The sequence below is a fragment of the Oncorhynchus masou genome, chromosome 8 (genome assembly GCF_036934945.1).
Source record: "Oncorhynchus masou masou isolate Uvic2021 chromosome 8, UVic_Omas_1.1, whole genome shotgun sequence".
Classification (NCBI taxonomy): Eukaryota; Metazoa; Chordata; class Actinopteri; order Salmoniformes; family Salmonidae; genus Oncorhynchus; species Oncorhynchus masou.
Window position 1 is genome coordinate 9,044,560 of NC_088219.1, and position 21,092 is coordinate 9,065,651.

Genomic DNA, 21,092 nt, shown 5'->3' on the forward strand with positions numbered 1-21,092 from the left:
TTGTCTAATCCGAGGTGAGTGATCGCTGTCCCGATATCCAGAAGCTCTTTGTCTAATCCGAGGTGAGTGATCGCTGTCCTGATATCCAGAAGCTCTTTGTCTAATCCGAGGTGAGTGATCGCTGTCCTGATATCCAAAAGCTCTTTGTCTAATCCGAGGTGAGTGATCGCTGTCCTGATATCCAGAAGCTCTTTGTCTAATACGAGGAGAGTGATCGCTGTCCTGATATCCAGAAGCTCTTTGTCTAATCCGAGGTGAGTGATCGCTGTCCTGATATCCAGAAGCTCTGTGTCTAATCCGAGGTGAGTGATCGCTGTCCTGATATCCAGGAGCTCTTTGTCTAATCCGAGGTGAGTGATCGCTGTCCTGATATCCAGGAGCTCTTTGTCTAATCCGAGGTGAGTGATCACTGTCCTGATATCCAAAAGCTCTTTGTCTAATCCGAGGTGAGTGATCACTGTCCTGATATCCAAAAGCTCTTTGTCTAATCCGAGGTGAGTGATCGCTGTCCTGATATCCAAAAGCTCTTTGTCTAATCCGAGGTGAGTGATCGCTGTCCTGATATCCAGAAGCTCTTTGTCTAATCCGAGGTGAGTGATGGCTGTCCTGATATCCAGAAGCTCTTTGTCTAATCCGAGGAGAGTGATCTCTGTCCTGATATCCAGGAGCTCTTTGTCTAATCCGAGGTGAGTGATCGCTGTCCTGATATCCAAAAGCTCTTTGTCTAATCCGAGGTGAGTGATCGCTGTCCTGATATCCAGAAGCTCTTTGTCTAATCCGAGGTGAGTGATGGCTGTCCTGATATCCAGAAGCTCTTTGTCTAATCCGAGGAGAGTGATCTCTGTCCTGATATCCAGAAGCTCTTTGTCTAATCCGAGGAGAGTGATCTCTGTCCTGATATCCAGGAGCTCTTTGTCTAATCTGAGGAGAGTGATCTCTGTCCTGATATCCAGAAGCTCTTTGTCTAATCCGAGGAGAGTGATCACTGTCCTGATATCCAGGAGCTCTTTGTCTAATCTGAGGAGAGTGATCTCTGTCCTGATATCCAGAAGCTCTTTGTCTAATCTGAGGAGAGTGATCTCTGTCCTGATATCCAGAAGCTCTTTGTCTAATCCGAGGAGAGTGATCGCTGTCCTGATATCCAGAAGCTCTTTGTCTAATCCGAGGTGAGTGATCGCTGTCCTGATATCCAGAAGCTCTTTGTCTAATCCGAGGAGAGTGATCGCTGTCCTGATATCCAGAAGCTCTTTGTCTAATCCGAGGTGAGTGATCGCTGTCCTGATATCCAGGAGCTCTTTGTCTAATCCGAGGTGAGTGATCGCTGTCCTGATATCCAGGAGCTCTTTGTCTAATCCGAGGTGAGTGATCGCTGTCCTGATATCCAGAAGCTCTTTGTCTAATCCGAGGAGAGTGATCTCTGTCCTGATACTAAGGAGACGGGGACCTTGTCGGTGGTCTGGAGTAAATCCCTCTCGTCCAACTTGTTAATGAAAAAATTGTCTTTCAATACGAGGTGAGTGATCGCTGTTCTGATGTCCAGGAGCTCTTTTTTTTGCCGTGAGATACGGTGGCAGAAACATTATGTACAAAATAAGTTTCAAATAGTAAAACTGCTGCCATTTCTTCCGGTGACATGCAATTCAATGTGTTATCTCTGTTCTGCTAAAATAAGACCCCACCTCAGGTTTTTACTCAAAACCTCTTTCAAAACAAAGACATAAAACAAAGAGGAGTTTCTAATCATTTTGATGTGATCAAATGGATTACTTTGAGCTGCATTCTTCTGTGATAATGTCTAATAAAAGAGAAATATGGTGATACAGGCTCAGCTGGTTTCTTTTTACTGTCTACACTGCAGAATGGCCCAAATCCGCCCTTTGATGCAGTCTGCAGTATTTGTGTGTGTGTGTGTGTATGCAGTGTACCAACTCTGTACTCACAGCCACCATAAATTACGGAGATCACTGAACACACCCGGGCTGAGAGATGAGATGGAATTCTCACTGAGAAACCTGAGAGAGAGAGGGAGGGAGAGGGAAAGAGAGAGAGAGAGGGAGGGAGGAGGGAGAGGGAAAGAGAGAGAGAGTTAATATATAAAAAAATATTACTGAACTTTATTCCTCCTACACAACAAAGACACAAACAGACAATCAGATGAGAAACATCCTCCTTTCTCCTCCCTCCTCCCACCTAGTTTCCAGGCTGTATCACAACCAGCTGTGATTGAGAGTCCCACAGGGCTGCGCACAATTGGCCCAGCATCGGCCGGGGTAGGCAGTCATTGTAAATAAGAACTTGTTCTTTACTGACTTGCCGAGTTAAATAAAGGTTAAATAAAAAAGAAATGACAAAAAAATCATCCTCCCTACTTACTCCTCGCTCCTTTCTTTCCCTCCTTTCCCCCATCTCCTTCCTTCCTCCTCCTCCTCCTCCTCCCTCCTTTCCTCTCCCTCCTTCCTCCTCCCTCCTTTCCCCCTCTTCCCCCTTCCTCCTCCCTCCTTCCCCCCCTCTTCCCTCCTTCCTCCTCCCTCCTTTCTCCTTCCTCCTCCTTCCTTACTCCTTCCTCCTCCCTCCTTTCTCTTTCCCTTTTCACAAATAGTGAGTCAGCCCTTAGTAGCTCATCATTTTTATCTTCATCCAAAACGATACAATTTTAGCACAATGCGAATTCACACAGCATTCAGCAATCAAACTGCCTTGAATAAAGTATCTTTAAAACTTTCACCCAGGGCCCATAGTGGCCTGGTCAAAAGTAATGCACTATATAGGTAATTGGGTGCATTTGGGACACAGGCCTATAGTGTATTTACAACCTATAGTTTACAGCTGACATAGTCTGGTTTAAGCAGTGGGGATATAACATTTTATTTTTAATTTTAATTTTAATTTAATCTTTGCAATAATTGTTTATGATTTTCGGACTTAATCTCTTCCGTGTGTGTTGGAAATTAAAGGGATAAAGCAAAAAACTATATAATAATCAGTATTTTTCTTTGGCAGTCTCTCAGTATAAAAATCTAATTAGCTCAGCGAGTCGTTGGCTAGGCCTTCAGAAGCTGTACAGAAGGTAGCAAGCCATTCAACTGTTTTAGGGCATATTATGGAGTGACAGTGGAATGAACCAATCACATTTTCACTTACAATAGGTGGGACCGTTTAAAAAAATATACAAATAAATACACTGCTCAAAAAAATAAAGGGAACGCTAAAATAACACATCCTAGATCTGAATGAATGAAATATCATTTTTAAATACTTTTTTCTTTACATAGTTGAATGTGCTGACAACAAAATCACACAAAAATGATCAATGGAAATCAAATTTATCAACCCATGGAGGTCTGGATTTGGAGTCACACTCAAAATTAAAGTGGAAAACCACACTACAGGCTGATCCAACTTTGATGTAATGTCCTTAAAACGAGTCAAAATGAGGCTCAGTAGTGTGTGTGGCCTCCACGTGCCTTGTATGACCTCACTACAACGCCTGGGCATGCTCCTGATGAGGTGGCGGATGGTCTCCTGCGGGATCTCCTCCCAGAACTGGACTAAAGCATCCGCCAACTCCTGGACAGTCTGTGGTGCAACGTGGCGTTGGTGGATGGAGCGAGACATGATGTCCCAGATGTGCTCAATTGGATTCAGGTCTGGGGAACGGGTGGGCCAGTCCATAGCATCAATGCCTTCCTCTTGCAGGAACTGCTGACACACTCCAGCCACATCATGAGGTCTAGCATTGTCTTGCATTAGGAGGAACCCAGGGCCAACCGCACCAGCATATGGTCTCACAAGGGGTCTGAGGATCTCATCTCGGTACCTAATGGCAGGCTACCTCTGGCGAGCACATGGAGGGCTGTGCGGCCGCCCAAAGAAATGTCAACCCACACCATGACTGACCCACCGCCAAACCGGTCATGCTGGAGGATGTTGCAGGCAGCAGAACATTCTCCACGGCGTCTCCAGACTCTGTCACATCTGTCACATGTGCTCAGTGTTAACCTGCTTTCATCTGTGAAGAGCACAGGGCGCCAGTGGTGAATTTGCCAATCTTGGTGTTTTCTGGCAAATGCCAAACGTCCTGCACGGTCTTGGGCTGTAAGCACAACCCCCACCTGTGGACGTCGGGCCCTCATACCACCCTCATGGAGTCTGTTTCTGATGGTTTGAGCAGACACATGCACATTTGTGGCCTGCTGGAGGTCATTTTGCAGGGCTCTGGCAGTGCTCCTCCTGCTACTCCTTGCTGCTGCTAGGATGTTGCCCTCCTACAGCCTCCTCCACGTCTCCTGATGTACTGGCCTGTCTCCTGGTAGCGCCTCCATGCTCTGGACACTACACTCACAGCAAAACCTCTTGCCACAGCTCGCATTGATGTCCCATCCTGGATGAGCTGCACTACCTGAGCCACTTGTGTGGGTTGTAGACTCCGTCTCATGCTACCACTAGAGTGAAAGCACCGCCAGCATTCAAAAGTGACCAAAACATCAGCCAGAAAGCATTGGAACTGAGAAGTGGTCTGTGGTCACCACCTGCAGAACCATTCCTTTATTGGGGGTGTCTTGCTAATTGCCTATAATTTCCACCTGTTGTCTATTCCATTTGCACAACAGCAAGTGAAATGTATTCTCAATCAGTGTTGCTTCCTAAGTGGACAGTTTGATTTCACAGAAGTGTGATTGACTTGGAGTTACATTGTGTTGTTCCCTTTATTTTTTTGAGCAGTGTGTATATATATGCACTACCGTTCAAAAGTTTGGGGTCACTTAGAAATGTCCTTGTTTTTGAAAGAAAAGCATTTTTTTGTCCATTAAAATAACATCAAATTGATCAGAAATACAGTGTAGACATTGTTACTGTTGAAAATGACTGTTGTAACTGGAAACGGATGATTTTAATGGAATATCTACACAGGCGTACAGAGGCCCATTACAGTGCCTTGTGAAAGTATTCGGCCCCCTTGAACTTTGCAACCTTTTGCCACATGTCAGGCTTCAAACATAAAGATATAAAACTGTTGTCACGACTTCTACCGAAGTCGTTGCCTCTCCTTGTTCGGGCGGTGCTCGGCGTTCGACGTCACCGGTCTTCTAGCCATCATTGATCCTTTTTTCATTTTCCATTTGTTTTGTCTTCCCACACACCTGTTTTCAATCCCATTCATTACCTGTTGTGTATATAACCCTCTGTTTCCCCTCATGTCTTTGTCAGAGATTGTTTTATTGTCAGTGTAGTGTGTTTGTTGTATAGGTGCGCGTCGGGTCCTTGTACCCATGTATGTTTGTCTCTGTCTCTTTTCCTGATTTTTCACTGCATTCCCAGTATAAGGCGCTAGTAGATTCAGGTGCGACTGGGAATTTCATTAATAAAAGTCTAGCTTATAGTTTAGGGATCCCTATTGTTCCTGTGGATATGCCTTTCCCTATTCATGCCTTAGATAGTCGACCATTAGGGTCAGGGTTTATCAGGGAGGTAACCGCACCTTTGTGTATGATAACGCGGGAGGGTCACAAGGAGAAGATTAGTCTTTTCCTTATTGATTCTCCTGCGTATTCTGTGGTGCTAGGCCTACCCTGGTTAGTTTGTCATAACCCCACTGTTTCTTGGCCACAGAGGGCTCTCACAGGGTGGTCGCGAGAATGCTCAGGTAGGTGTTTAGGGGTTTCCGTTGGTGCTACTACGGTGGAAAGTCCAGACCAGGTCTCCACCGTGCGCATTCCCCCCGAATATGCCGATTTGGCTCTCGCCTTCTGTGAAAAGAAGGCGACTCAATTACCACCCCATCGACGGGGGGATTGTGCGATAGATCTCCTGGTAGACGCTGCATATCCCAAGAGTCACGTGTATCCCCTGTCGCAAGCGGAGACGGAGGCTACGGAGACATATGTCTCTGAATCCCTGCATCAGGGGTTCATTCAGCCATCCATTTCACCCGTCTCTTCGAGTTTCTTTTTTGTGAAAAAAAAGGATGGCTTTTTGGCAATCAATCGTATATTGCACAAATCTGGCCTTTATGGAAGAGTGTCAAGAAGAAAGCCATTTCTTAAAGATATCCATAAAAAGTGTTGTTTAAAGTTTGCCACAAGCCACCTGGGAGACACACCAAACATGTGGAAGAAGGTGCTCTGGTCAGATGAAACTAAAATTGAACTTTTTGGCAACAATGCAAAACGTTATGTTTGGCGTAAAAGCAACACAGCTCATCACCCTGACCACACCATCCCCACTGTCAAACATGGTGGTGGCAGCATCATGGTTTGGGCCTGCTTTTCTTCAGCAGGGACAGGGAAGATGGTTAAAATTGATGGGAAGATGGATGGAGCCAAATACAGGACCATTCTGGAAGAAAACCTGATGGAGTCTGCAAAAGACCTGAGACTGGGACGGAGATTTGTCTTCCAACAAGACAATGATCCAAAACATAAAGCAAAATCTACAATAGAATGGCTCAAAAATAAACATATCCAGGTGTTAGAATGGCCAAGTCAAAGTCCAGACCTGAATCCAATCGAGAATCTGTGAAAACTGCTGTTCACAAATGCTCTCCATCCAATCTCACTGAGCTCGAACTGTTTTGCAAGGAGGAATGGGAAACAATTTCAGTCTCTCGATGTGCAAAACTGATAGATATATACATACCCCAAACGACTTACAGCTGTAATCGCAGCAAAAGGTGGCGCTACAAAGTATTAACTTAAGGGGGCTGAATAATTTAAAAAATACAGTTTTATATCTTTATGTTTGAAGCATGAAATGTGGCAAAAGGTTGCAAAGTTCAAGGGGGGCGAATACTTTCGCAAGGCACTGTGATACAAACATCACTCCTGTGTTCCAAAGGCACGTTGTGTTAACCAATCCAAGTTTGAAATTTTAAAAGGCTAATTTATCATTAGAAAACTCTTTTGCAATTATGTTAGCACTGCTGAAAACTGTTGTCCTGATTAAAGAAGCAATAAAACTGTCCTTCTTGAAACCAGTTGAGTATCTGGAGCATCAGCATTTGTGGGTTCGATTACAGGCTCAAAATGGCCAGAAACAAAGACCTTTCTTCTGAAACTCGTCAGCCTATTCTTGTTCTGAGAAAGGAAGGTTATTCCATGCGAGAAACTGCCAAGAAAATGAAAATATCTCGTACAACTCTGTGTACTACTCCCTTCACAGAACAGCGCAAACTGGCCCTAACCATAATAGAGAGAGGTGGGAGGTCCCGGTGCACAACTGAGCAAGAGGACAAGTACATTAGAGTGTCTAGTTTGAGAAACTGATGCCTCATAAGTCCTCAACTGGCAGCTTCCTTAAATAGTACCTGCAAAACACCAGTCTCAACATCAACAGTGAAGAGGCGACTCCGGGATGCTGGCCTTCTGGCCTGAGTTCCTCTGTTCAGTGACTGTGTTCTTTTGCCCATCTTAATCTTTTCTTTTTATTGGCCAGTCTGAGATATGGCTTTTTATTTACAACTCTGCCTAGAAGGCCAGCATCCCAGTGTCGCCTCTTCACTGTTGACGTTGAGACTGGTGTTTTCAAAAACAATGACATATCTAAGTGACCCCAAACTTTTGAACGGTAGTGTATATTTGGGGGGGGGGAAAGAGAGAGAGAGAGAGAGAGAGAGAGAGAGAGAGAGAGAGAGAGAGAGAGAGAGAGAGAGAGAGAGAGAGAGAGAGAGAATCCAAAAATATTACTGAACATTATTCCTCCTACACAACAAAGACACAAACAGATAATCAGATGAGAAACATCTTCCTCTCTCTTCCCAGCGTAGTCCGAGTTAGAGTCTGGCCGGGGTAGGCCGTCGTTGTAAAATATAAATTTGTTGTTAATTGACTTAACTGACCTAGTTACATGAAGGATAAAGGCAGGAGACATGTCACTACAGACCGAGAATGAATTTACAAGCAGAAAACCCAGTTTTTCCACACTCGAGGTATCCTTTGTTATGGTTTGTATGACAATGGCTGCAGCAGCAGGTGTTATCCAGGATGATGTGGTGGCTAATTTGTTACCACTGCCCTTTTGAAGACTACATTCCAACGATAAATTAAATGTCGTAGAGAGGGGAAGGCCAACGCCAGCACTGCCAGGATTAGTGCAACAAGGAAAGAGATTTGAAAGATATTTTCAAGCTAACAATTATGAGCGCTATCCGTGGATGACTGGGTGTGAGCAAGCCAAGAAGCTGTGCTTGGATTGTCTGCTCTTCAGCACCGACAAGCAGTCAACCTGGGACAGTAAAAAAAAAAACCTGCCTCTAACCCTATTACAGGGGCTGAGTCACTGGCTTACTGGTGCTCTTCCATGCCATCCCTAGGAGGGGTGCGTCACTTGAGTGGGTTGGCGCCCCACCTTTGGTTGTGCCGTGGCGGAGATCTTTATGTGCTATACTCAGCCTTGTCTCAGGATAGTAAGTTGGTGGTTGAAGATATCCCTCTAGTGGTGTGGGGGCTGTGCTTTGGCAAAGTGGGTGGGGTTATATCCTGTATATCCTATTTCTCCTGTCTTATCCGGTGTCCTGTGTGAATTTGAGTATGCTTTCTCTAATTCGCTCTCTCTTTCTCTCTTTCTTTCTTTCTTTCTTTCTTCCTTTCTTTCTATCCTTCTTTCTTTCTCTCTTTCTTTCCCTCTCTTGGAGGACCTGAGCCCTAGGACCATGCCTCAGGACTACCTGGCCTGATGACTCCTTGCTGTTCCACCTGGCCGTGTTGCTGCTCCAGTTTCAACTGTTCTGCCTGCGGCTATGGAACCCTGACCTGTTCACCGGACTGTCTGTCAGGATTTCGGTTGTTCCGGTTTTTGCCACTAAATGCCCCCATTGTGCTTTTTGACCGTTTTGTTTCCCCTTGTTCCCAGTTATTATTTGCACATGTGCCTCGTTTCCATTGAATGTATTTAAACCCTTAGTTTTCCTCAGTTCTTTGCTCTGTGTTTGAATGTTAGCACCCAGCCCCAGTGATGCTGTGAACATTTGTTACTCCAGTTGGACTCTCTTGTGGTACTCTGTTTTTGTTCTCGTTTATTTGTTTTTATTATCTTTTGAGGCATTTTTGCTGCTGTACCTACCACCTTGTGGATTTACCCTTTGACTTAGAGGATTACCTTTTTGTCTTGGAATTACTTTTGACGTTGTGGATTTATATTTTTGCCTGAAGAACCTTTTTACTTTATTAAAACGCTGTCTCAAGTACTGCTGTGCCTGCCTCATCTTCTGGGTTCTACCGACTATTAGTGGCTCAGTTTGCTAAGTGACTGTTTCTCACACCGGAGACCCAAGTTCGTAACCGGGTCCTGACACAGTCCCAGACCTGCTGTTATCAACCCTCTAGAGACAGAAGGAGCGGTAGAGGTACTCTGAATGATCGGCTATGAAAAGCCAACTGACATTTACTCCTGAGGTCCTGACCTGTTCCACCCTTGACAACCACTGTGAATATTATTATTTGACCCTGCTGGTCATCTATGAACATCTTGGCCATGTTCTGTTATCTCCACCCGGCACAGCCAGAAGAGGACCGGCCACCCCTCATAGCCTGGTTTCTTCCTAGGTTCTGGCCTTTCTAGGGAGTTTTTCCTAGCCACCGTGCTTCTATACCTGCATTGCTTGCTGTTTGGGGTTTTAGGTTGGGCTTCTGTACAGCACTTTGAGATATCAGCTGATGTAAGAAGGGCTTTATAAATAAATTTGACTTGACAGATGTTTGAAGCCAAATGCTTGATTTTCGGGCCTAGTATGACAGCTCCTTGAACTGTCATCTTGCTACAGTAACCGTGTTCGTCGGCACATCCAGAATGACCTGATCCATGATTGATGAGATAACAGACATTAGCATTGTAGCTACCGACAGTGGTGTGAAAGAGAGAATTTTCAAAATGGTGGATTTATTAGACTCTTTAAAAGGTAGACGTTCCAAAGGTCTACATCAGTGGCTTGTAATCTATATGTGAAGATTGACGGTTAAATACAATTTTAAAAAGCCAAGAGATGCTAAATGTGTTTATGTTCATTAACGGTCAATTACCGTGAGATCGGCAGTTATTTGCTTGACAATCACCGGCTGACGAAATCTCGTGACCCCCACAGCCCGAGGCGAATTTGATACATTGGAAATGATTTCCTCACCGTAGCTATTGGCTTTTTGTAGCTTTACACTACACACTACACAATTCCTAACTTTATGAATCTCACCGCTGCCAATTATGCTTTTGGTTTAGGCCCGGTCCTCAGAGGCCATTGTTGGTGAAGGGATAAAAGTTGCGCAAGGCTTGTATCTCCTCTCTCTGTCTCTCTCTCTCTTTCTATCTTTATCTCCCTCTCTCTCTCTTTCTATCTTTATCTCCCTCTCTCTCTCTTCTATCTTTATCTCCTTCTCTCTCCTCTCTCTTCTTAACAAACGCTTCACTCTGTGAGCTAACTTGTAACAAATAAAGAAGTACTGTCACTTTTAACATGGTCAATTCATAAGCAAGAATAAAAATAAAATAGAAAATAATATTTTTTCATATAAAGGTTTCTATTGCTTAACTGATGGCTGTGAACAACAACTGTTATAAACGGGTTCAATTTTGTGAGTTCATAAATAACTTTCGTAGTATTATGAACTTTGAAACATCTGGATCCTCGTAGGCTACAAAATGAAATGGCTATTTCTCTGAACCTCAGGCAGTAAGCTCAAGTAAGCTTGTTCCTCTCCCCAGTCAGAGAGTATACTGCCTGTCTCCCAGACTGACCAGCAGCAGCAGCAACCTATTCTCCTTATTTATGTTAAGAAAACACATGTGGAGGCCAAAATTGTGGGCGGAAAGCACTCATCATGTTTATGCACCCTAATAATCACCCGGAGAATACTTCCAGAACCAACATTAGATGTATATCTACTGTAGTCTTTATGGATAGAGATGCATGTGACAGTGCACAGCATTGAGCTGGTTTATTTCTCCTTTACACATTTTTTCTTCTTGATTTCAACATGGAAGGGAAACCAGCTACTGGCGTTTGAATGTACTGTAAAAGGTGAACGTATTCTCATACCCTATGTTGTGTAGCATAGTAGCAGTTCATTCAATTGAGGGAGGTAAGGAGGCATGGGGGGATAGGATGTTCCCTCCCCCCCCCATGATGAAAGGGGATCATGACTGAAAAAGTTTGGGAAGTACCAGCTAATGATTAGCACAAAAACATATTGGCATGCTTCGGCATATTTATTTATGGCCACTTTGCTGCATCTGTCGGGCTACAGGTGATCATGTGTCACGTTCTGACCTTAATTTCCTTTGTTTTGTCTTTATTTAGTATGGTCAGGGTGTGAGTTGGGGTGGGCAGTCTATGTGTGTTTTTCTATGTTGGGGTTTTGAGTTCAAACTAGTATGGCTCTCAATCAGAGGCATGTGACGTTAGTTGTCTCTGATTGAGAATCATACTTATGTAGCCTGGGTTTCACTTCTGAGTGGTGGGTGTTTGTTTCCGTGTGTGTGTTTTGGGCCACACGGTACTGTTTCGGTTTTCGGTCATGTTCACGTTTATTGTTTTGTATTTCATAGTGTTCAGTTTATGTCTTAAAATAAACGTTATGGACACTTACCACGCTGCGCATTGGTCCTCCGATCCTTCGCGCTACTCCTCAGACGAGGACGAGGTTCGTTACATCACGCTTATTGCTAAATAACACACCAGCCTGATAATATGGACCAAAATGTTATCGAATGGAGTGGAACATTTTACTTTAACGGAGTCACCATAATTTTATTTTCATACATATTGGAGTAGAAAAGTCACCAGGGCTGCGTTCAATCCGTAAAAAAAAGTTTGCCTGGGCGCTGCCACCACCATCAATAAACAAGCGATAATGGCCAAATGATTCAGTGTCTTTAAAACCAGCCAAGAACAAATGTAAAAAACAAAACAAAACAAAGTGTAGCATATTCAGAACTGTATAGCCTATTGGTTTATTGGTTTTTACTTTCCTAAAACAATATATAGTCCACCTCACGGTTCATCTTTAGTCCGGTGATTTGTGCGTAAATGCATCAGGGCATTGTATGTACGTAGGTCTATGTGTCCTCTGTATAATACTAATATAAAATATATATATCTATAAAGGATGAGAAGCTTAAGCCCTAGAGAGTCTGAGAGAATGCCGGAGTTCCCGACTCTGACATCTTTATCCCTGTCAGAAAGGCTACTTCTGACATACAGTTATAGGCTTTCAGAACAAAGTTAATTCGTACATTTTTCAATCAGAATATTGTTTTGATAAGGATAAGCATTATATTGTTAGATTAAAGAAGTAACTCTGGTAGGTCTAAAACATTCTTCGTCACTTCAAGTTCAACTGTAGGAGTCAGTTGGAGCACCGGTGTGCACCGCCTTCATAGGCCTGCTGCAGCGAAGCCTGATAACCCAATAAAGCCTACTAACGAACTGGTTTAAACCTTCATAAAAGTTTTGTACAGGCTTGGCCTATATTTATTTCACAACAGGCCTATTTGTAACCTATCTTAAGGAGCACAACATTTAAAAAACAGTTCTAACAATTTAGCCATGGAAAAAAATGAAACAAAACACTTTTTGCACAGGTTTAGGTTCTTAAATAGGCCTACAATAACAATAATAATAACAATAATAATAATAATGTTATACAATAACAACAATGATAAAACAAATGATAATACATAGGAAAATTAAATGAAAACTGAATAGCGAGTTGCACCCACACAGTCCATTTGGCCGTGCCCACGTTTTCCTCATTTTTGTCAATGACAATATTACAACATGTCCACTTCTTTTCACGAGGCTATGATTTTTTTAGTCTAACTTTTGTTTTACTTCAATGAAAAAGACCTCCATCTTCTCAATGAACAGTAGCCAGCCTCCCCCCACTCGCTCTCACTCTCTTCAGCAGCAGGTGTACTTGAGGTAAGCATCCGAAACCAGTTTCAGCTGGACATGCTGTAAGACCTTTGAGTAAGTTACCATTGGCTAACACAGATAGCAAGCTTACACAGTTTTCATCACCTCACACATTAAATGATCAGAGGATGGGTCCAATCGGGTCTAGTCGGTAAAAACATTTAAATTGCAGATACTGGAGAACCGTGAAAATGATATCAGACCCGACCCAGATCTAAGACAAAACTCTGAATTTAGGACCCGCTCGGGTCCCGGATCAGATCTCGTAATTTCAGGTTTATTGGACCAGTGAAGACCTCTACTTCAAGCCACACTCGCCATACCCACCAAATAGAGCAAATGTAGGCTACCTAAAAGTCTGTTCAAGAAAGTTGAAGAACATTTTGGGGAAATGTGTCGTTCAGTACAAACCAATGTTACAAACATTCAATGGAACTGAACACACCCCAGAACTGGCTTTCTCACAGTATTTCAGTTATGGTTGGGATATATTGACCAAATTATCAGGAAAGTTTTGAATGTGTTTTTCCCTTCAAAACTCACAAGAAAAAAACATTTCACACTTATTTCTTAAAAACAATATATCACAGAGAGGAATGACCCCAGACACCCCGAGAAGGATATTTGCCATCGGATCCCATTGACCCTTCAGCTGGTGATGTCACAAGGTGCCGCAATATTGAAAGAGTGTAAGATCTCAGTGGCTTTTTTTCTCAAGATTATTCAAATGCACAAAACTACTGAATGAAATATGCCAGTGAAGACTACCCAGAGTGCCTCCAACACGGTGGAACAGCTCACATTTGGTTTGCACAGTGTATAATAAGAGGGAGGAACTCCTAGCCTTTGAATATATTGTGGATCATCAGGATGACTTTGATGAAGACACAGTTCACAGAGTCGACGGGACACGTTACACACGTGACAAGCTTCAAGTTCTGCTTCCTGCTAATCAAATTCAACTCCATCTTTATGTACTCTGACATGCCGTTTTGGGATTTTTGCAGGATAAGGAAGTTTGACATGCATTTCTGCCTGTCCAGGGTCGGCGAACTCTACAGCACCGTGGAGAGAGGAAAACGGAAACTCTATTCTATCTACGAGAACACTGTGCCTGAGACCGAGGATCCGAGTGGTTGGATGGCACAGAGGCACGGAGAAGTCTGAGTCCGGTGCCAACAGCTACACAGTGGGATCATCGACAACCGTCTCACTCAGCTAAAGAAAAGGTTCAAGGATCACAAAAGGCGTATGTTTCTTGCCCTTAGTGAACCACAGCAGTTAACATGAGGCCCACAGATACAGGGAAATCTTAGCCAACACTGCGTTCTCAAGTCTCAAGGAAAGCTATGGGCCTCATGTTGATTTCTCGCGGCTCAAAACAGAACTCACAGGGATGTACTTCATGTCTGACTTCCATGTTAGGAGCCCGGCCGACTTCCTCCACTTTCTCCAGCAGGAGAGGCTGAATGAGAGTTCTGGTGTTGACCATTCCCCTGTCTAATGCCTCAGTTGAAAGGACATTCTCCGCCCTGTTACAGATCACGACTTACTGCAGGAACACCACTGGACCGGTCTGACTGTCAGCCTTAGCTTTGATCTCAATGGAGAAAGTATCTCTGTCAGATATAAAATCAAAGGCCAAACAATACGATCCTGCCATTGCCCATTTCATAAAGAAGGACTGGAGGATGGGATTTTTTTTTTTGTTTACTATAGCTCACTTGCTGTTAGCTATCTCTTTGAAAATAACGTATGTGAAACATTGTTGAGTTTAAACTTTAGATCCCCAGATAGGCTACTTTATGTGCCGAACATGATAAAAATATGTCTGCAATTGGGGCGGCAGTGTAGCCTAGTGGTTAGAGCGTAGTAACCGAAAGGTTGCAAGATCGAATTCCCAAGCCGACAAGGTACAACTCTGTTGTTCTGCCGCTGAACAAGGCAATTAACCCACTAGGCTGTCATTGAAAATAAGAATTTGTTCTTAACTGACTTGCCTACTAAAATAAATAAATAGCTGCTTAATTAATATAGTTTTGGAATTGCTAAATGGTTGTGGTTTTATGTTATGATTGGGTCATCTAGCATAAGCCGCCCGAGTGAATGGGGATATGTGGTATGGGAGAGATATTGTCCTTACACTCAGAGGAGGGTATGAGAGTCCTCCGGAGGTAGTGTGGTGGGAATCTCTTCGAGGGAGATTTTAATCTAGATCCGTCTCTTTACAGAAGAATCCCTCCTGGATCCAGTTTGTGTCATTAAAGTCGTGTAGTGTAAAGAGGACCACACTTGTAGTGTAGTGTAAAGAGACCCACATACATAAGTCTCTAGTGTAAAGAGGCCCACACAAGTCGTCTAGTGTAAAGAGACCCACATACGTAAGTCTCTAGTGTAAAGAGGCCCACACAAGTCGTCTAGTGTAAAGAGACCCACACAAGTCGTCTAGTGTAAAGAGGCCCACACAAGTCGTCTAGTGTAAAGAGGCCCACACAAGTCGTCTAGTGTAAAGAGACCCACACAAGTGTTGTAGTGTAAAGAGACCCACACAAGTCGTCTAGTGTAAAGAGGCCCACACAAGTCGTCTAGTGTAAAGAGACCCACACAAGTCGTGTAGTGTAAAGAGGCCCACACAAGTCGTCTAGTGTAAAGAGGCCCACACAAGTCGTGTAGTGTAAAGAGGCCCACACAAGTCGTGTAGTGTAAAGAGGCCCACACAAGTTGTCTAGTGTAAAGAGGCCCACACAAGTCGTGTGTAGTGTAAAGAGGCCAACACAAGTCTTGTAGTGTAAAGAGGCCCACACAAGTCGTCTAGTGTAAAGAGGCCCACACAAGTCGTCAAGTGTAAAGAGACCCACACAAGTCGTCTAGTGTAAAGAGACCCACACAAGTCGTCAAGTGTAAAGAGACCCACACAAGTCGTCTAGTGTAAAGAGACCCACACAAGTCGTCAAGTGTAAAGAGACCCACACAAGTCGTCTAGTGTAAAGAGGCCCACACAAGTCTTGTAGTGTAAAGAGACCCACACAAGTCGTCTAGTGTAAAGAGACCCACATAAGTCGTCTAGTGTAAAGAGACCCACACAAGTCGTCTAGTGTAAAGAGGCCCACACAAGCCGTCTAGTGTAAAGAGACCCACATAAGTCGTCTAGTGTAAAGAGACCCACACAAGTCGTCTAGTGTAAAGAGACCCACACAAGTCGTCTAGTGTAAAGAGGCCCACACAAGTTGTCTAGTGTAAAGAGACCCACACAAGTTGTGTAGTGTAAAGAGACCCACACAAGTTGTGTAGTGTAAAGAGACCCACACAAGTCGTCTAGTGTAAAGAGGCCCACACAAGTCGTGTAGTGTAAAGAGACCCACACAAGTCGTGTAGTGTAAAGAGGCCCACACAAGTCGTCTAGTGTAAAGAGACCCACACAAGTCGTCTAGTGTAAAGACGCCCACACAAGTCGTCTAGTGTAAAGAGGCCCACACAAGTCGTCTAGTGTAAAGAGACCCACACAAGTCGTCTAGTGTAAAGAGACCCACAAAAGTCGTGTAGTGTAAAGAGGCCCACACAAGTCGTGTAGTGTAAAGAGGCCCACACAAGTTGTCTAGTGTAAAGAGGCCCACACAAGTCGTGTAGTGTAAAGAGGCCCACACAAGTCGTCTAGTGTAAAGAGGCCCACACAAGTCGTGTAGTGTAAAGAGGCCCACACAAGTTGTCTAGTGTAAAGAGGCCCACACAAGTCGTGTGTAGTGTAAAGAGGCCAACACAAGTCTTGTAGTGTAAAGAGGCCCACACAAGTCGTCTAGTGTAAAGAGGCCCACACAAGTCGTCAAGTGTAAAGAGACCCACACAAGTCGTCTAGTGTAAAGAGACCCACACAAGTCGTCAAGTGTAAAGAGACCCACACAAGTCGTCTAGTGTAAAGAGACCCACACAAGTCGTCAAGTGTAAAGAGACCCACACAAGTCGTCTAGTGTAAAGAGGCCCACACAAGTCTTGTAGTGTAAAGAGACCCACACAAGTCGTCTAGTGTAAAGAGACCCACATAAGTCGTCTAGTGTAAAGAGACCCACACAAGTCGTCTAGTGTAAAGAGGCCCACACAAGCCGTCTAGTGTAAAGAGACCCACATAAGTCGTCTAGTGTAAAGAGACCCACACAAGTCGTCTAGTGTAAAGAGACCCACACAAGTCGTCTAGTGTAAAGAGGCCCACACAAGTTGTCTAGTGTAAAGAGACCCACACAAGTTGTGTAGTGTAAAGAGACCCACACAAGTTGTGTAGTGTAAAGAGACCCACACAAGTCGTCTAGTGTAAAGAGGCCCACACAAGTCGTGTAGTGTAAAGAGACCCACACAAGTCGTGTAGTGTAAAGAGGCCCACACAAGTCGTCTAGTGTAAAGAGACCCACACAAGTCGTCTAGTGTAAAGACGCCCACACAAGTCGTCTAGTGTAAAGAGGCCCACACAAGTCGTCTAGTGTAAAGAGACCCACACAAGTCGTCTAGTGTAAAGAGACCCACAAAAGTCGTGTAGTGTAAAGAGGCCCACACAAGTCGTGTAGTGTAAAGAGGCCCACACAAGTTGTCTAGTGTAAAGAGGCCCACACAAGTCGTGTAGTGTAAAGAGGCCCACACAAGTCGTGTAGTGTAAAGAGGCCCACACAAGTCTTGTAGTGTAAAGAGGCCCACACAAGTCGTGTAGTGTAAAGAGGCCCACACAAGTCTTGTAGTGTAAAGAGGCCCACACAAGTCGTCTAGTGTAAAGAGGCCCACACAAGTCGTCAAGTGTAAAGAGACCCACACAAGTCGTCTAGTGTAAAGAGGCCCACACAAGTCTTGTAGTGTAAAGAGACCCACACAAGTCGTCTAGTGTAAAGAGACCCACATAAGTCGTCTAGTGTAAAGAGACCCACACAAGTCGTCTAGTGTAAAGAGGCCCACACAAGCCGTCTAGTGTAAAGAGACCCACATAAGTCGTCTAGTGTAAAGAGACCCACACAAGTCGTCTAGTGTAAAGAGACCCACACAAGTCGTCTAGTGTAAAGAGGCCCACACAAGTTGTCTAGTGTAAAGAGACCCACACAAGTCGTGTAGTGTAAAGAGACCCACACAAGTTGTGTAGTGTAAAGAGACCCACACAAGTCGTCTAGTGTAAAGAGGCCCACACAAGTCGTGTAGTGTAAAGAGACCCACACAAGTCGTGTAGTGTAAAGAGGCCCACACAAGTCGTCTAGTGTAAAGAGACCCACACAAGTCGTCTAGTGTAAAGACGCCCACACAAGTCGTCTAGTGTAAAGAGGCCCACACAAGTCGTCTAGTGTAAAGAGACCCACACAAGTCGTCTAGTGTAAAGAGACCCACAAAAGTCGTGTAGTGTAAAGAGGCCCACACAAGTCGTGTAGTGTAAAGAGGCCCACACAAGTTGTCTAGTGTAAAGAGGCCCACACAAGTCGTGTAGTGTAAAGAGGCCCACACAAGTCGTGTAGTGTAAAGAGGCCCACACAAGTCTTGTAGTGTAAAGAGGCCCACACAAGTCGTGTAGTGTAAAGAGGCCCACACAAGTCTTGTAGTGTAAAGAGGCCCACACAAGTCGTCTAGTGTAAAGAGGCCCACACAAGTCGTCAAGTGTAAAGAGACCCACACAAGTCGTCTAGTGTAAAGAGACCCACACAAGTCGTCAAGTGTAAAGAGACGCACACAAGTCGTCTAGTGTAAAGAGACCCACACAAGTCGTCAAGTGTAAAGAGACCCACACAAGTCGTCTAGTGTAAAGAGGCCCACACAAGTCTTGTAGTGTAAAGAGACCCACACAAGTCGTCTAGTGTAAAGAGACCCACATAAGTCGTCTAGTGTAAAGAGACCCACACAAGTCGTCTAGTGTAAAGAGGCCCACACAAGCCGTCTAGTGTAAATAGACCCACATAAGTCGTCTAGTGTAAAGAGACCCACACAAGTCGTCTAGTGTAAAAAGACCCACACAAGTCGTCTAGTGTAAAGAGGCCCACACAAGTTGTCTAGTGTAAAGAGACCCACACAAGTTGTGTAGTGTAAAGAGACCCACACAAGTTGTGTAGTGTAAAGAGACCCACACAAGTCGTCTAGTGTAAAGAGGCCCACACAAGTCGTGTAGTGTAAAGAGACCCACACAAGTCGTGTAGTGTAAAGAGGCCCACACAAGTCGTCTAGTGTAAAGAGACCCACACAAGTCGTCTAGTGTAAAGACGCCCACACAAGTCGTCTAGTGTAAAGAGGCCCACACAAGTCGTCTAGTGTAAAGAGACCCACACAAGTCGTCTAGTGTAAAGAGACCCACAAAAGTCGTGTAGTGTAAAGAGGCCCACACAAGTCGTGTAGTGTAAAGAGGCCCACACAAGTTGTCTAGTGTAAAGAGGCCCACACAAGTCGTGTAGTGTAAAGAGGCCCACACAAGTCGTGTAGTGTAAAGATGCCCACACAAGTCTTGTAGTGTAAAGAGGCCCACACAAGTCGTCTAGTGTAAAGAGGCCCACACAAGTCGTCAAGTGTAAAGAGACCCACACAAGTCGTCTAGTGTAAAGAGACCCACATAAGTCGTCTAGTGTAAAGAGACCCACACAAGTCGTCTAGTGTAAAGAGGCCCACACAAGCCGTCTAGTGTAAAGAGACCCACATAAGTCGTCTAGTGTAAAGAGACCCACACAAGTCGTCTAGTGTAAAGAGCCCCACACAAGTCGTCTAGTGTAAAGAGGCCCACACAAGTCGTCTAGTGTAAAGAGACCCACACAAGTTGTGTAGTGTAAAGAGACCCACACAAGTTGTGTAGTGTAAAGAGACCCACACAAGTCGCCTAGTGTAAAGAGGCCCACACAAGTCGTGTAGTGTAAAGAGACCCACACAAGTCGTGTAGTGTAAAGAGGCCCACACAAGTCGTCTAGTGTAAAGAGACCCACACAAGTCGTCTAGTGTAAAGACGCCCACACAAGTCGTCTAGTGTAAAGAGGCCCACACAAGTCGTCTAGTGTAAAGAGACCCACACAAGTCGTCTAGTGTAAAGAGACCCACAAAAGTCGTGTAGTGTAAAGAGGCCCACACAAGTCGTAGTGTAAAGAGGCCCACACAAGTTGTCTAGTGTAAAGAGGCCCACACAAGTCGTGTAGTGTAAAGAGGCCCACACAAGTCGTGTAGTGTAAAGATGCCCACACAAGTCGTGTAGTGTAAAGAGGCCCACACAAGTCGTGTAGTGTAAAGAGGCCCACACAAGTTGTCTAGTGTAAAGAGGCCCACACAAGTGTAGTGTAAAGAGGACCACACAAGTCGTGTAGTGTAAAGAGGCCCACACAAGTCGTGTAGTGTAAAGAGGCCCACACAAGTCTTGTAGTGTAAAGAGGCCCACACAAGTCGTCTAGTGTAAAGAGGCCCACACAAGTCGTCAAGTGTAAAGAGACCCACACAAGTCGTCTAGTGTAAAGAGACCCACACAAGTCGTCAAGTGTAAAGAGACCCACACAAGTCGTCTAGTGTAAAGAGACCCACACAAGTGTCAAGTGTAAAGAGACCCACACAAGTCGTCTAGTGTAAAGAGACCCACACAAGTTGTCTAGTGTAAAGAGACCCACATAAGTCGTCTAGTGTAAAGAGACCCACACAAGTCGTCTAGTGTAAAGAGGCCCACACAAGTCGTCTAGTGTAAAGAGACCCACATAAGTCGTCTAGTGTAAAGAGACCCACACAAGTCGTCTAGTGTAAAGAGACCCACACAAGTCGTCTAGTGTAAAGAGGCCCACACAAGTCGTCTAGTGTAAAGAGACCCACACAAGTCGTCTAGTGTAAAGAGGCCCACACAAGTTGTCTAGTGTAAAGAGACCCACACAAGTCGTCTAGTGTAAAGAGACCCACATAAGTCGTCTAGTGTAAAGAGACCCACACAAGTCGTCTAGTGTAAAGAGGCCCACACAAGCCGTCTAGTGTAAAGAGACCCACATAAGTCGTCTAGTGTAAAGAGACCCACACAAGTCGTCTAGTGTAAAGAGACCCACACAAGTCGTCTAGTGTAAAGAGGCCCACACAAGTTGTCTAGTGTAAAGAGACCCACACAAGTTGTGTAGTGTAAAGAGACCCACACAAGTTGTGTAGTGTAAAGAGACCCACACAAGTCGTCTAGTGTAAAGAGGCCCACACAAGTCGTGTAGTGTAAAGAGACCCACACAAGTCGTGTAGTGTA

At 44.5% G+C, this 21,092-nt stretch overlaps 1 protein-coding gene across 1 annotated transcript in view; it reads right to left on the bottom strand.

The window, feature by feature from the left end:
* The window catches only part of LOC135544044 (relaxin receptor 2-like), a 234,767-nt gene that overhangs the window by 110,316 nt on the left and 103,359 nt on the right, over window positions 1-21,092 (bottom strand). Inside the window, exon 7 of the mRNA XM_064971403.1 lies at window positions 1,941-2,012. Within this exon, the coding sequence (XP_064827475.1) occupies window positions 1,941-2,012 (72 nt within the window). The remainder of the gene's footprint in view (window positions 1-1,940; window positions 2,013-21,092) is intronic.